This window comes from Aspergillus welwitschiae, assembly GCF_003344945.1.
Source record: "Aspergillus welwitschiae strain CBS 139.54b unplaced genomic scaffold BDQ94scaffold_1, whole genome shotgun sequence".
Taxonomy (NCBI): domain Eukaryota; kingdom Fungi; phylum Ascomycota; class Eurotiomycetes; order Eurotiales; family Aspergillaceae; genus Aspergillus; species Aspergillus welwitschiae.
In genome coordinates, this window is record NW_020798695.1 from 1184057 (window position 1) to 1196530 (window position 12474).

Consider the following 12474-nt stretch of genomic DNA (forward strand, 5'->3'; position numbering starts at 1 on the left):
TACGCCGCATACATGCAGCAAGCACGCCCGTAACCTTATCACAACCGGTGAGGCTCAGTGTGCTCAGTCAGACAAGACACTGTCATTGGGATCAGTATTATGGCGCCCTCGGGGAAATAGTTGATCTCCGACACATACGTATGATGGTGTAGAGTGTTGGTTGGTGATTCATGTCTCACGCGAAATGCGTCCGGTTACTGAGCAGTATAGACCTTTCGACCTAACTATTGCGTAACAAATCTGTGCGCATAGATCATGTATGGTTTTAGCCACCAAAGCAGGCAGCATTGTCTGCCTGAGCCAGCAGAACTGGTCGCAGGTTCAGGTGGATCCACACCCCTTGCGTGGCCGGACTGGGGAAAAACAGGTAGAGGGCCTCTTTGGATTGTGATAGGTTCCGCGCCAGTTGCGGTCGTAATCTATGAGGTTCTGGTGGGAAGTGTGACGAAGGACTTTTGGTAGGGATGCTGAGTTTCATATATTCGAGTGTCGGGTCCAAACAAAGGCAGCATTTCACCGCGGTGGGATTAGTCACTGTAGTAGGAATACACTTATTCTTGTCTCAGTTGATTCAGTGAAGAAATAGTGGTGAAGCGAGTCAACAGCGCAGCCTAGCCATCTCTAGATGTTTGCATACCTAACTCATGATTCAGATATCTGTAGGCAGAATAGATGGGAAGAGCAACTGGCATTCTTTTTGATCGATCATGAGTCTTCGCAATCCTCCTCACTGCGGGTGGTTGGGGAAGGAGCACCTCACATTCTCACAGCGGAGGCAAGGTAGTTGGAGGCTCCAGCTCCCTCGTACCACTTGTACACACTCGCAACCTCTCCCCACCCGGTCAGAAGCTTCTTGCTTACCTGCCATGAGGCTGGCGCCACCGTTGGCGACTATACATCTCTATTGGTTAGTTATAATGCTTGGACTCGGTTATTCAGCCATTTTACTTTGATATGATGAAGAGATTCGAGAATAATTGCATAAATGTCTGCAGCCCCAGACATAACATCACTTCATATACCTTGTTGGACTATAACTCAGCGCCTGTGCACTCAGAGGTGGCTAAGCTGGTTCCGAGGCTTCTGCCCAATGACAATGTTCAGCTGAGGCGCATATCCATGTCTTAACACCTCGTCCCGCAAATCGTCCAAGAAAGCATCGAACTCAGCCGGAGTCCTCGCCACCCCAGGAATACCACCAGGAGGCATCTTATGCCCGAGGCTGCGGTATCCTTCCACCAATAAATAAGCAGAGGTCACTTTCCACTGCTCCTCTCTAGCTACTGCACCATACCCTATAGCGAACGAGGTCTTGGTGATGTTCACGAACCCAGAGTGTCGCAGCAATTCCTCCAGCTCATAAGCAATATAGGCATTCATTCCGAAAGCATCAGTACTCCACTTTTGCATTTCCGACATCTTAGCGAGGTTAGGGAACTCAACAGGGTCAAATGGTGCGTCACGATCTACCCATTGGGCTTCCACGAGCTGAATCCAGCCTCCAGGCTTCAACACTGAACGCAAGTTTCCCAAGACCTGTGGCCATTCCGCGCTTCTCAGGCCCCATACAAGATAGCGTTGATGAATGATGTCGAAGATCTCTGGTGGGTGCAGGTGCTCGGGAATTGGCTCGCGGATATCATGTTTCTGAAGATCCACAATCGGTCCATCCGCAGATGGGGGCGGGAAAAGCGCGGAGCCAATGTCGATGCCATGAAGGGACCATTTCTGATTGGGATAGTGCTCTGCTAGAGAACGAAGCCAGGTTCCTGCTCCAGACTCATCGATCAACGCAATTCTATCGAGGATATATGGGCTCTCTCCTTTCCACTTACCGTCCGCTGCACCAGCATCCAGAATCCTCAGGGTTGCATTGGTCCCAGCGGTATGCCCAGGAGAAGACCTCCTGTAGACGACAGAATTAAGTTGTGCTGCCGTTGCAGACGGTCGATCTCCCGTTGGTGGTGAGGGAGGTTATAAATCCCTTCGGTTCCAACGAAAGCGTTGCCTTTTGGGGCGCTGGAAGTGGATTTCACAGTGGCCATGATGATCCGGGTTGGAGACCCGATGAGAACTCTTCCTGACACGTTTCCAAGGCAGTAGGGCCTATTTCTAGCCTTCAAAGGAAAGCGGGGTTTTCAGCCGGGTGGAGCTGTTGTGATGGATCCTGGGCCCTTAATTCGGTAGTTATAGCTGGCGTAGCATGTGCTTCATTCAACAGCACCAGCGATCCAGCTGGGGAAGCTTTCTGTGTCGTATGAAAGGGACGATGTAGCAGGTAATAACCAGGTCACTATGGGCCTAATCTAGAATGGACTACATCATATGTCAAATGCTGACTGCTAGACTAAAACGATATATCGGACAGCCGATGGAGGAATATGTCCCAGAATCATACTACCTATAAAGGCGGCAATTATGCTCCACTCCCATTACCCCCTTTTCTACATACTCGACCACAGTCTTCCTTCTCCAACATACTCTCCTCCATCAAATCCATACCCAATCCCATAAACCCAAGATCATCATTTCCCCCCAATAAGACAAAGACAATATAACCCGAAAGACACCCTCATCACTCTCCTCCCCTATCCCTGTCAACTCCCAGCAATCTAATATAATCTAGTCATCTACCGACAATCAAACGCCACCCTACAACACTGCCAATCCTTCAACCCGCCAGCACAATCCTTACATGCCATCTTCTTCCCCAGATCCGTTTTCCGTCCGGCATACCAAGCGTCGCCCTCCGGCTTAATCCCACCGCCCTTAACATCGACTTCCACCGTCCACGGCAGCAGCGAATGCAAAGACCAATGGCCCGTATCCATGCTCTGCGGGAGAGCTCCAAGTCCCCTGCAGGAGCGATCGTAGACGTAAGTCTCGCGCAGCTGGACTCGGCCGTTGGGTGCATATGTGGCGATTCCCAGATTGCAGTAGTTTGCGCCTGTTGGGGTGCAGAGGTCGGAGACGAGGTTGTAGGGCGCAGCAGAGGAGATTATGTTGGGGGTGGAGTTGATGATATTCGCGGCGGATTGGGTGGCGTCGTGGGCGATGTCCAGGGCGGCGGTTAGGGGGTTGGTTGGGTGGGCGAGGGTGAGAGGGAGGAGTAGGGGGAGGGTGATGAGGAGGAGGTTCATTTTGGGTACTATTTAGTATTTATGATAAGGTAGTAGATTGTGTTGTTCGTTGTCTGTTTGGAATTCCTGATCTGAGTTGTAGGTGATGAGATGGAAGTAGATTGTGGTCCTATATATAGGTTGTTTGTCGCTTATGGTGGTTCATGTTGGGTTCTAGCTCGGTTTCAGTCATGTATCTGCCTAGTTCTCAGTACTAGGTCAATTGACCAACTCGTATATGCACGAGGTTAGGCGTATACGAGGAATGTACAAGTTCAATCTGTCTGGGGGATTGCAAACCTGTCTATCACAATTGACGGGGCAGTGTGGGGGTATACGCGCACAGCAGAGAACTGAAGGGCTGAATCACCCTCCAAAAGGTAATACAGCCGTTCGGATAATGAGGTCATGTGCATGTGGACGTGAATGACCCCGATATGTCCGGGGTCAAGTCTCGGTTGTGAGATCAATGAGGCGCCGGCTCCTAGTCTGGGATTCAATCTCGGGTAGTATAAGAGAGAACTCGACCATGTGTGCCTAATTTGTACTACAGTTTACTGCTCGGTTGTAGATTCTTGATGGTGATTGGACAGTTGCTGTTTTCTTTTGGCCTTGGGCTTTACGCGTCTGCATCCTGTGTCGAGTTACTTGTTTTCAGTGCAGTTGCCTGGTCTGATGAGACCAGCCAGGCGTTCAAGGGAAAATTTAGGGGAGGAATTGGTGAGCCTAGCTCAGGGGATTGATGAACTTTCTTGATGCTGGACATCACCTAAATGGCTTTGGTACCCTAGATTGCGTGACATCCTGGTGCCAGGGAGCCAATGGACGAGAAGTTGGGTAAGATGTTTACAGTAAGTGTCCTGCATATACTCGAGATGATGTATTTTCTTCTCCAAGGGAGTGATGCTTATGTATTTAAACATGTTTAAACAAGTGAAGCACCCGAATCCGTACTCACTATCCGCCCGGTAATGTTCGTATCCTTCATCAGATATAGATAAGCCTCTGCCACTTCTTCCGGCTGAGCGATTCTTCCCGTTGGATTTTTCGCTGCGGAAAACTGGCATATCTTTTCTTGCTCCTCCACTCATCAGAATGTTCCATAGGGGAGTTTTCACCAGTCCAGGACTCACAGCGTTAACACGTATTGGCTTCAAATCTACCGCTAGATTACACGCAACACTGCAAGTACCACCTAAGTATCCAGCTACCGCCGTCCAGTTGGGCATCGGATGTTTTCAATTAGTTCCTGTCGTTAAGGTAATTGATGAATCCGGACCCGGGGAGAGGTATCGAGAGGCAATCTTGGCGACGAGTACGGCCGCGAAAAAGCGCACTTGACCGGCAGCGATGAGCTTCTCCCGAGTGATTTCTTGCACGGGCATGATGGCTGGCGCATCAGTCGCGGTGAAAACAATGTGATCAACTTGGCTGGTCTTTTGGAATAGCGCTTCGAGGTCTTCTTCGATCGTGTCTTTGGAAAGATCGCAGACGTGTCCTTGGAGCTGGGCATTTGGGAATTCCGACTTGAGATCCTGGACGGTGGATTCAATGCGTTTGCTTGAGGATGAAGACACAGTGACTTTGGCTGATGCGGCTAGTGAAAGCTTGGCCACACCCAGGCCTATGCCGGAGGTGCCTCCGAAAATCAGGACATGCTGCCGGAGGACATCTTATCTGGCCGAGGAGCTTGATGATGGCAACAACTAGTTCAGGTCTAGGGGAACTGAAGTTCAGGCTGGTATGATTCGCTATATTAATCGCAGAATTGCTGAAGATGTTGACTCCCATGACGTGTATGCCCGCTTAAGTCCGCGGCAGCCGGTGGGGGCATCTGTTTCCAGACGGATACTATCCCCACATGCCCGGTCTCCGATTATTATCTCCTTTTCCCGGGGTTAGAACTAGCAACGAAATGCGAAAGATTCAACCTACCAGACTAATGATGAGCAAGAGACCCATACATTAGTGCTTACTTTGCATTCCAGCGAAAGAAATCAAGTAATGCCCAGCTGCGGTCTCATTGTCAAACCCGAGGATCCAAGCGCAAACATGGGATTTGTAAGATGTGTTTGCATCTGATGTGATCATGCAAACAAACAGCCTAATCACCACCTCGAGAAGCAAATCACATTCCAGAATACCCCTCTGACAAACAGAGCAAACCAGACAAATACTGTTATGTCCGACATGCCCATCCAACAATATGATCTTTAGCAGACCATAAATATGGCCAATTTCCTGCTGAAACGATGCTGCTGCCTACTTCATCGCCCTCTCAATCATACAGTGCAGCTTCTACTTGAAATCCTGACAGAATGCAGTCACCCTTGGCGCAGAAAAGACTGGCCGGTTTTGACTTGGTCCAAACCAACTATAAGACAGTCGGCGATCACCATCTCCGCGCCGATCTCATCATTCCCCAGTCGTCATACAACACCGGCAAGCGGCCAGTTATCATCCACTTTCATGGCGGCGGTTTCGTAAGTAGTCCACTCACTAGTCCGGCACATTCAATACGTTCAATACTAACTTGCAGTAGCTAACCGGAGACTCGCTCTTCTTTGAATGGTTTCCTCAATACCTCTTCGACATCGCGAAACAACACAATGCGGTGATCGTATCTCCGAACTACCGCCTCTTGCCCGAGGCTACCAGCCTTGACTTGTTCGATGACATTGAGGATTTCTGGATCTGGCTGCATTCGCCCGTGGCGGCAGAACTCCTATCATCTCAGCCTAATCCAACAGAACTTGACCTGGATCGCATTATCACTGCCGGCGAATCCGCCGGGGGCACACTGAGCATCTGTCTCGCCCTGGCTCACCCAGAGGAGATCCGGGCTTGTACAGCAGCCTTTCCTGGCATGCTAAGTGCCCCCGTCGAGGATGGTTTCCCACGGAAAGACCGACCCCGTCCGAGCGGTCTGTCTCTGGAAGAGGCCAATCGACTTGTGGATGAAGCGATCAGAGACAGTGAACAGGGAATAGTTAAGTCATCAATCATGCCACCTGGACGGCTGCCTTTGATGCTTGCTACTATTGAGTCTGAACGCCTCTATGAACTCTACGAGCGTGGGACTGAGAAAGACCCCCGACGGGCACTGCGGCACCCTATGGAACGGCTGGATGAGCCGGACGTCAAGTTTCCTCGTGGAGGTATCTCTATCCGACACGGCCTGGATGATGACATCGTGCCTCCGGGGATTAGTCAGGCCTTCGTGGATAAAGCAAGGAAAGTAATGAAGGGGAAGCCGGGAGGGGATAAGATTGTTTTGGCACTGCGGCCAGGGGGTCATGGCTTTGAAGGCGAGACTAGAGGGGACGAGGAGTGGCTGCAGGAGAACTTGCGGGCTGCTATCGAGGCATGGCTGGAATAGACCCCACTGGACATGGTATACCACGGCATATATATGTTAGAAGCCTTTCCGGCCTGCATATTGTGCGGGGCTTCAGGTCGGACTTAAGCTAGAACATCTCCGTTTTCTTTGATAGATCAGATGATAATTTAACTACTACTAATGTACCAAAAATTGGGTCCATTCCCTTCTCTCAATCGACCACAATCCGATGCTCAGCACTTTACAAGAGTACCAGCCTAGTATACAAAAATAGTACCATTCTAATATAGACAAGTACAGTCCTGCGGTCCAGTTCGATCGCCCCTCTCACTGTAGCTTAGTTACTAACATAACTTCCCATCACTCTCATCATCTTTCAATTCTTCAACATTCGTCTCAAGCATTTTCTCTCCCAATAATATCTGTCAGTTCTGCTCTCCCCAGCTAAACGGCGGCGCACCGCGCTGGCCTGTGAGGAATGTCATCGGCGTAAAATTCTGTACGTCACATCCACCCATCCACTATTGATCATATATCCCCCAGATGCAATCGAAGCTCACCTTGCGCATCCTACGATCAGTTAAATCTCGCCTGCAAGTATCCTGCTGATGAGCGCCGGGAACCTCGAGACACACCCACAGTTCGATGCACCCACCCGTCCGAGTCGCATGGTCTGTCAGAAGGATCGAGTCACCATTTATCAGAGTAGTCTGTCCAGGTGTCCGCGCGACGGCCTAGACATCCACGCCTGGCTTAGGCAGCTGGGAACGGTATAGCCCATCATCAATTCGAATAGCCAACAATCACCACATACTACGGTACTCAATATTCCGGGATATCAATACAATCACATTTCATTACCATTACCATTACCATCAAATGAAACACACATCATCCCCTCACTAAAAGACAAGAGAAGACATTAATAAGTCCCATCCTCCCAGTCCCCCTCATCAGCATCCTCATCCAACTCCCTAATAGCCCTAGTCCCGCCTGCAGCACCCATTCCACCCTGAGTATCCATCAACGCGGCCTCCCGACCCGCAGAATCGAACCTCCGTTCTTCGAACACCGGCTCCTCGCCTAGATTTTGGTATCCGGTGCGGACGGTAGTAGCGCCGGTGGGATCGGTGTGTGAGGTAGTGGCGTAGCGGTGGCCAGTTGTTTCGGTTTGGGGGTTGTTGTTGTTGGTGGTAGAGGAGGAAGAGGAGAAAGAGGAGTAGGCGGATGAGGAGGAGCTGGAGGTGCGGTAGGACATTTTGTTTGTGGTGGTGGTGGTGTGGTTGTTTCTTCGGTGGTAGGATGGACGATAATAACCGAGTATATTGAGATAAGATTGTATCAATTGATAATAAAACAATGATAATAATAGAGTAGGATAAGCTTCTGCAGAATAATAATTCAACAATAAGCATTGTCCTCGAAAGATCCAAGGGTACTTATACCCACAGCTCCATCCCAGTGGCAACAAATGTGATGTCATCCCCTCCTCCCCCAATAACAACAACTATGCGATCCATCCGTACCATGCAATAAGAGAGCATGAATGAGTCCCCGCACGGGCTATATGTCAATCAATGGTTCATCATGAAGTCAATCTGAATCATGGTACCTTTGTTATTGGTCCGTGATTGTCTCATTTGTTTCGGGTCTTGGCCTTCGATTCTTCCATTGGGGTTCTAGAACTGCTGGTGGTTGCTGGGCTTGCGTAGGTGGGATGCATGTTGTGATGGGGACTTTCCCTTCCTGGGACTGTGTGTACTGGAAGATGTTGGTTTTGGCTGTTTGTTAATTGCTTGTGTGGATAGCTGATATCATGGCTCTGGAGGTTTGTACTGTCTATCCGCTTGATGCCCCTACTAGCTGTTACATGAAGACTTCAGGCTTGGTGTTCCTGGGTCAGAGTCTATAAGCTTGTTCAGTCAATTATTATCAGTATTGCTTCATATGCTTTGGACTTTTGATGAGTAACATTGGTATCATAAAGATAGCTAGCTATCTGACATAAGAATGAAAAGCTACCTAAACCGAAAGAAAACACATAAAAGAAAGCTATCTAAAGCAAACACTTGAACCTGCCAGAGACAAGAAAAGGAAATCATCCTATCTAGAGAAAAGAAAGATGCAGCACATCGCTGTCATCAAACCATAACACGCAAGAGAAAAAGAGAAAAAAAAAAAGTATCTATCTAAGACACGTAACTAAGGGCATATCTTTTCATGCCTCGACCAGATCCTCCAATATCTATCGTATTGAGCTCTCGGCTCAGAGCATCGTAGCTTTGATCAATGTTTCCATAACTTTTGGTTGGGAGGCCGACAGGGACCTTAGATGGTATAGGTGGGTTGTTTGCCTCGGCATATAGCCTCGAGGGAGAATTAGAGTATGCTTCGGTCATGGACTTGCGATGTCCGTAGTCCTTGGGTGGACTGTCTCGATGAACGGGGCTGCGGAAACGCACAACAACTCCCGGCTTTTTGGTTTTCCGTTCGGGCTCTGGGGCCCAGGTATTGGTAGGCAAGTGGTCGGAAGGATCAATTTCTCGACCATCATCCCCTATAATGGGGCCTGATTCCCGCGCTGCTGGCTCTCGCGCCGCTTCAGGCAGGTAGGAATCGGGAGAGAATGGAACAGGAGACACCTCCCGGCCCCTCATCGAAGGGGGTCGGGGGCTGACTGATTTTCTTCGGGGGACAAGTTGATTATTCGGGGCTGTCGAAGTTCGACTCACAAGAGACCGAGTATCATGAGGTTTCTTCAGAGGATTTTCGTCGTAGATACCATGAGAATGCCTCCTGTGGTCATCAACTGGCTTATGAACCATTTGCAGCGGATTCTCATCGAAGTTACCGCTCCTTCGTCTGATTTCTCGCTCATACGCCGCGCGATCCGATTCGGCTGCTGCAAGTACTGGATCAAAACCAGGGACTAGACTTGCTGGCACCGCGTTTGTTGTGGCCACGGCCTTTTCCTCCCGTCTGCCTCTGGGATAGTCCCAATTGGGATCCCACGACGGGGTCGTATACAGACTGTTGTCCGAAGCAGGCTTTTCCATCGGCTCAGGCATGGTAACCTGCGGCAGAGGAGCTGGTTGCGTGTACGCCTGAGGGACAGGGTTGGGTACCACTGGCACTGGTTGGCTGGTTGGCACCAGTCCTGAGCGATGGGCGGGTGGAGGGGGTGGAAGTCCGTCTTCTTCTTCGTCCTCAACACGGGGTTGCATCATCGCGTATGACAGGGAAGACGGCTGACTGTCGGTGAGAAGTGGGGGGGTATATCCAATTTGTGCATATTCACGATAATGCCCGTAGGCCGGCTGTTGCGCACTTGAGCTTGTCGAGGCAAACGAACTGCTGTCTGGTATTTTTGTGTATTCGGCGTGATAAGAAGGACATGAACTCGTATTGTACGAGCTCGTGGCATTGCCGACGAGTGAGTTGCTGCTACTGTGAGGCGGCGCCTGGCTAGCGTACTCAATTCGGTGAGGGTTGGGAAGGAGTGGAAGCAGGCTGGAGCTGTCGCTCATCGGCGGATTGCTATGCTCAACATGAGGCCTCGAGTACTCATTATTCTGATAATTTGGCAACGAAGTCGTGCTATGAGTGGCACCTGAACCGCTGTCCGAAGAAGTGATAGGGTAGGGACAGGGATTCGAGTGGTAGGATCCCGTGGGAGTGCCAACGACTAAACTGTTGCTATCCAGTCGTTGCGGGTTTGCATATTCTCTGTGATTGTATGTAGGAAGCGAGGTGGTGCTATCGCTCATTCCAGAGCTGCTGTTATCCACTCTTGGCTGTCTGAGGTCTTGATGGTGGTTGTGGTTGCTGTGGTGGTTGAATGATGCAGCCGAGTTCGTGCTATCATTGGCACGAACCGGTGAGCTACTCGATGTGCTTGAGTGCGCCGAGGATCTCGGGCGAGGATCTGAAGGGAGCGGGCGTCTTTTGACATCTTTCAACTGCCTGGGACCGGAGAGGGTACCAGGGCTAGCCGGCACTGGACCTGAGCTGAAAGATGCAACCTTCTTCGGGTGGTGAGACTTCTCAGCTGCGGGAGTTCTTCTTTCGATCACTGCTTCATCTTCAGGCCTCGTATCATAGTAAGTCATTTCAAGTCTGACTTCGCCAGCGTATTTTCCACGGTATTGCAAGGGATGCCAGTGGTCGTTCTGGCTGCCGCCCGGGATGATCAGATCACTCAGATCGACCCATGTCTCTCCAATGAGATCCGTCTTTTTCTCATCATTGAATACAGAGACTTTGAGTCTATAGTAGTCTGGAGATTCGTGTACGTTAAAGCGAAGTTCATCATCCCTACGTCAGTCAGCGCCGTCTATATGACGTCCGAGTTCAGATGGTGGCAAGATACATACCATTTGGGGGTTTGACCACCTCGCAGGTCGGTGCCAGTTTTCTTTGCTTCTTTTCCAAGACGCGCAGCACAGTAAGGATTCTGCTTGCCCATTGTTTTTCTATTTGGTAGGTTTTTGGCCCGGTCGGCGACGACCACCAACGTGCCAATAATTGGGCCATCCACGGACATATCCGCGAAGATGCCCGCTGCATGAGCAGTATGAGCCATTGCCATTAAGCCCCGCTTGGGGACTCTGGCGTCCATCATTTTGCTAGACTATCCTAGGGAGAAATATAATGAAGGAGTGACAAGACGCAGTTCGGTTTGGGGTGGATTGACAGAGAACGTGAAGGAGAGTAACGAAAGACCGATGAGCGTTGGTTGGATGGTTTTGTTTTTCAAATGTGGAGCAGCAAGGTAGAGCAGTAATAGTAACGAGAGACCAGTTCGTTTCGTGTGAAGTTGTTTTGCAGAAATGAGTGCAGGGAGGGGAGAAAGGGAGAGAGGACGGGCATAGTTCTGGGAGCTGGAGGATCGCGGCTTATCGATAAGCGACGGGCGCACTGATTGGGTGGCAACTTGCGGTGGGGCCAGCCGAAAAAGGGGAGGTTGGGCGGGTGATGTGGCTGGGAGTGGGGCTGTGATTGGCCCGATCGCGCCTTCCTGCTTGGAATCATACAAATCAGTACTGGTATCTTTCGTTAGATTACTCGCGCTCTCTGTCCTGATTGGTTAAAGCAGCTGGTGGCGGATCCCGGTCATCACGAGGTGACAACCTTAGGGATCTGGCCCCCATGTGGAGGCCGGGTTGGAGGATAACTTCCAGCCACGGATTTCCAACCTGAGACGAGTATACAAGACAGAAGATGCTGCACACGCACCTGGATGGGCCTGAAAATGCCACGAATAACTCTCTCGATCTCCCCTTCACAGAGTAAAGTTGACACTTGGCCGTTCATACGACACCAAGCATGCCCGTAGCCGACCACATAGACCCAAGGCCATATCGCACGAAACATGATACTTGCGGTGTCAGTGGAGATGACAGTAAATCATCCGACACTGCGGCCGCCTTGCTAGTTGGGGCGGCAGCTCCGTTACAGTGCGCCTCCACTCCTTGTGCTGTCGCTGCAGCTTCTGCGACGCCATTGCATACGTCAGTACCAAACTTGGTCGAGTACGCCTACAATGCAGGGTGTCAATAGTATACAATTCTGCTGCCTGTGCGCTGCATCGGCTTCAGCTTGATCCCAGCCACTACGATTCGGCTTGATTCGTCAGAACACCAGAAGCGAGATTGAGCTTCGTAGGCTGATGTCATGACGGGGCGAAGCAATCTCGTACGGCACCTCGAAAAGTTCTAGTCGTGCGATTGTTCCGCCAGGAACCCGCGTCAGGCTTGAAGTTGGCAGATGTCTACTCCGTATTCCGTCTCGGAGAAGAGTCAATTGAATTCGTGGGCCCGCGGACTTCTGGTCTAGACTAATCTTGGAGTCGCACCCACGTGGAACGTAGGCGGTTAGTGGTTAGTGGTTAGTGTCCGATGGTTAGCAGGTGTGGCATTCCGCCAGACGATCGGCAGCGGCAGCTGGGGTGTGGCTGATCGGCTCTGCACGGCCGGGCACGAATAAGGATGGGTCGGACGCTTCCCACGGTGTCCC

At 50.7% G+C, this 12474-nt stretch overlaps 5 protein-coding genes across 5 annotated transcripts; 1 reads left to right on the top strand and 4 right to left on the bottom strand.

The window, feature by feature from the left end:
• Positions 1–1053: 1053 nt before the first annotated feature.
• Positions 1054–3140, bottom strand: BDQ94DRAFT_165127 (class I SAM-dependent methyltransferase; the record flags this gene model as incomplete). The annotated part of the gene is made up of 2 exons (XM_026770207.1): positions 1054–1906; positions 2737–3140. 2 exons carry the CDS (start codon positions 3138–3140, stop codon positions 1054–1056), a joined length of 1257 nt encoding a protein of 418 aa, XP_026632435.1.
• An 848-nt stretch (positions 3141–3988) lies between these two features.
• BDQ94DRAFT_176931 (uncharacterized protein) lies at positions 3989–5084 on the bottom strand. The gene is made up of 4 exons (XM_026772783.1): positions 4847–5084; positions 4399–4791; positions 4238–4326; positions 3989–4200 (listed from the first exon to the last, which is right to left on the bottom strand). Exons 1-4 carry the CDS (start codon positions 4908–4910, stop codon positions 4045–4047), a joined length of 702 nt encoding a protein of 233 aa, XP_026632436.1. The 5' UTR covers positions 4911–5084; the 3' UTR covers positions 3989–4044.
• A 353-nt stretch (positions 5085–5437) lies between these two features.
• BDQ94DRAFT_165129 (uncharacterized protein) lies at positions 5438–6498 on the top strand (the record flags this gene model as incomplete). Its single annotated transcript, XM_026770208.1, has 2 exons — positions 5438–5602; positions 5662–6498. The coding sequence occupies 2 exons, from the start codon at positions 5438–5440 to the stop codon at positions 6496–6498; spliced, it is 1002 nt and encodes a 333-aa protein (XP_026632437.1).
• A 791-nt stretch (positions 6499–7289) lies between these two features.
• On the bottom strand, positions 7290–7854 carry BDQ94DRAFT_133031 (uncharacterized protein). Its single transcript, XM_026764192.1, has one exon. It carries the CDS (start codon positions 7715–7717, stop codon positions 7382–7384), a length of 336 nt encoding a protein of 111 aa, XP_026632438.1. The 5' UTR covers positions 7718–7854; the 3' UTR covers positions 7290–7381.
• A 794-nt stretch (positions 7855–8648) lies between these two features.
• On the bottom strand, positions 8649–11080 carry BDQ94DRAFT_165131 (uncharacterized protein; the record flags this gene model as incomplete). The annotated part of the gene is made up of 2 exons (XM_026770209.1): positions 8649–10773; positions 10833–11080. The coding sequence occupies 2 exons, from the start codon at positions 11078–11080 to the stop codon at positions 8649–8651; spliced, it is 2373 nt and encodes a 790-aa protein (XP_026632439.1).
• Positions 11081–12474: the final 1394 nt, after the last annotated feature.

Coding starts and splice junctions, on each gene's coding strand:
- BDQ94DRAFT_176931 (XM_026772783.1), bottom strand. CDS start 4,910: ATGGGAGTCAACATCTTCAGCAATTCTGCGATTAATATAGCGAATCAT. Junction 4,792..4,846: donor TCATACCAGCCTGAACTTCA/GTTCCCCTAGAC, acceptor CGGCCAGATAAG/ATGTCCTCCGGCAGCATGTC. Junction 4,201..4,237: donor ACGCTGTGAGTCCTGGACTG/GTGAAAACTCCC, acceptor TGATGAGTGGAG/GAGCAAGAAAAGATATGCCA.
- BDQ94DRAFT_133031 (XM_026764192.1), bottom strand. CDS start 7,717: ATGTCCTACCGCACCTCCAGCTCCTCCTCATCCGCCTACTCCTCTTTC.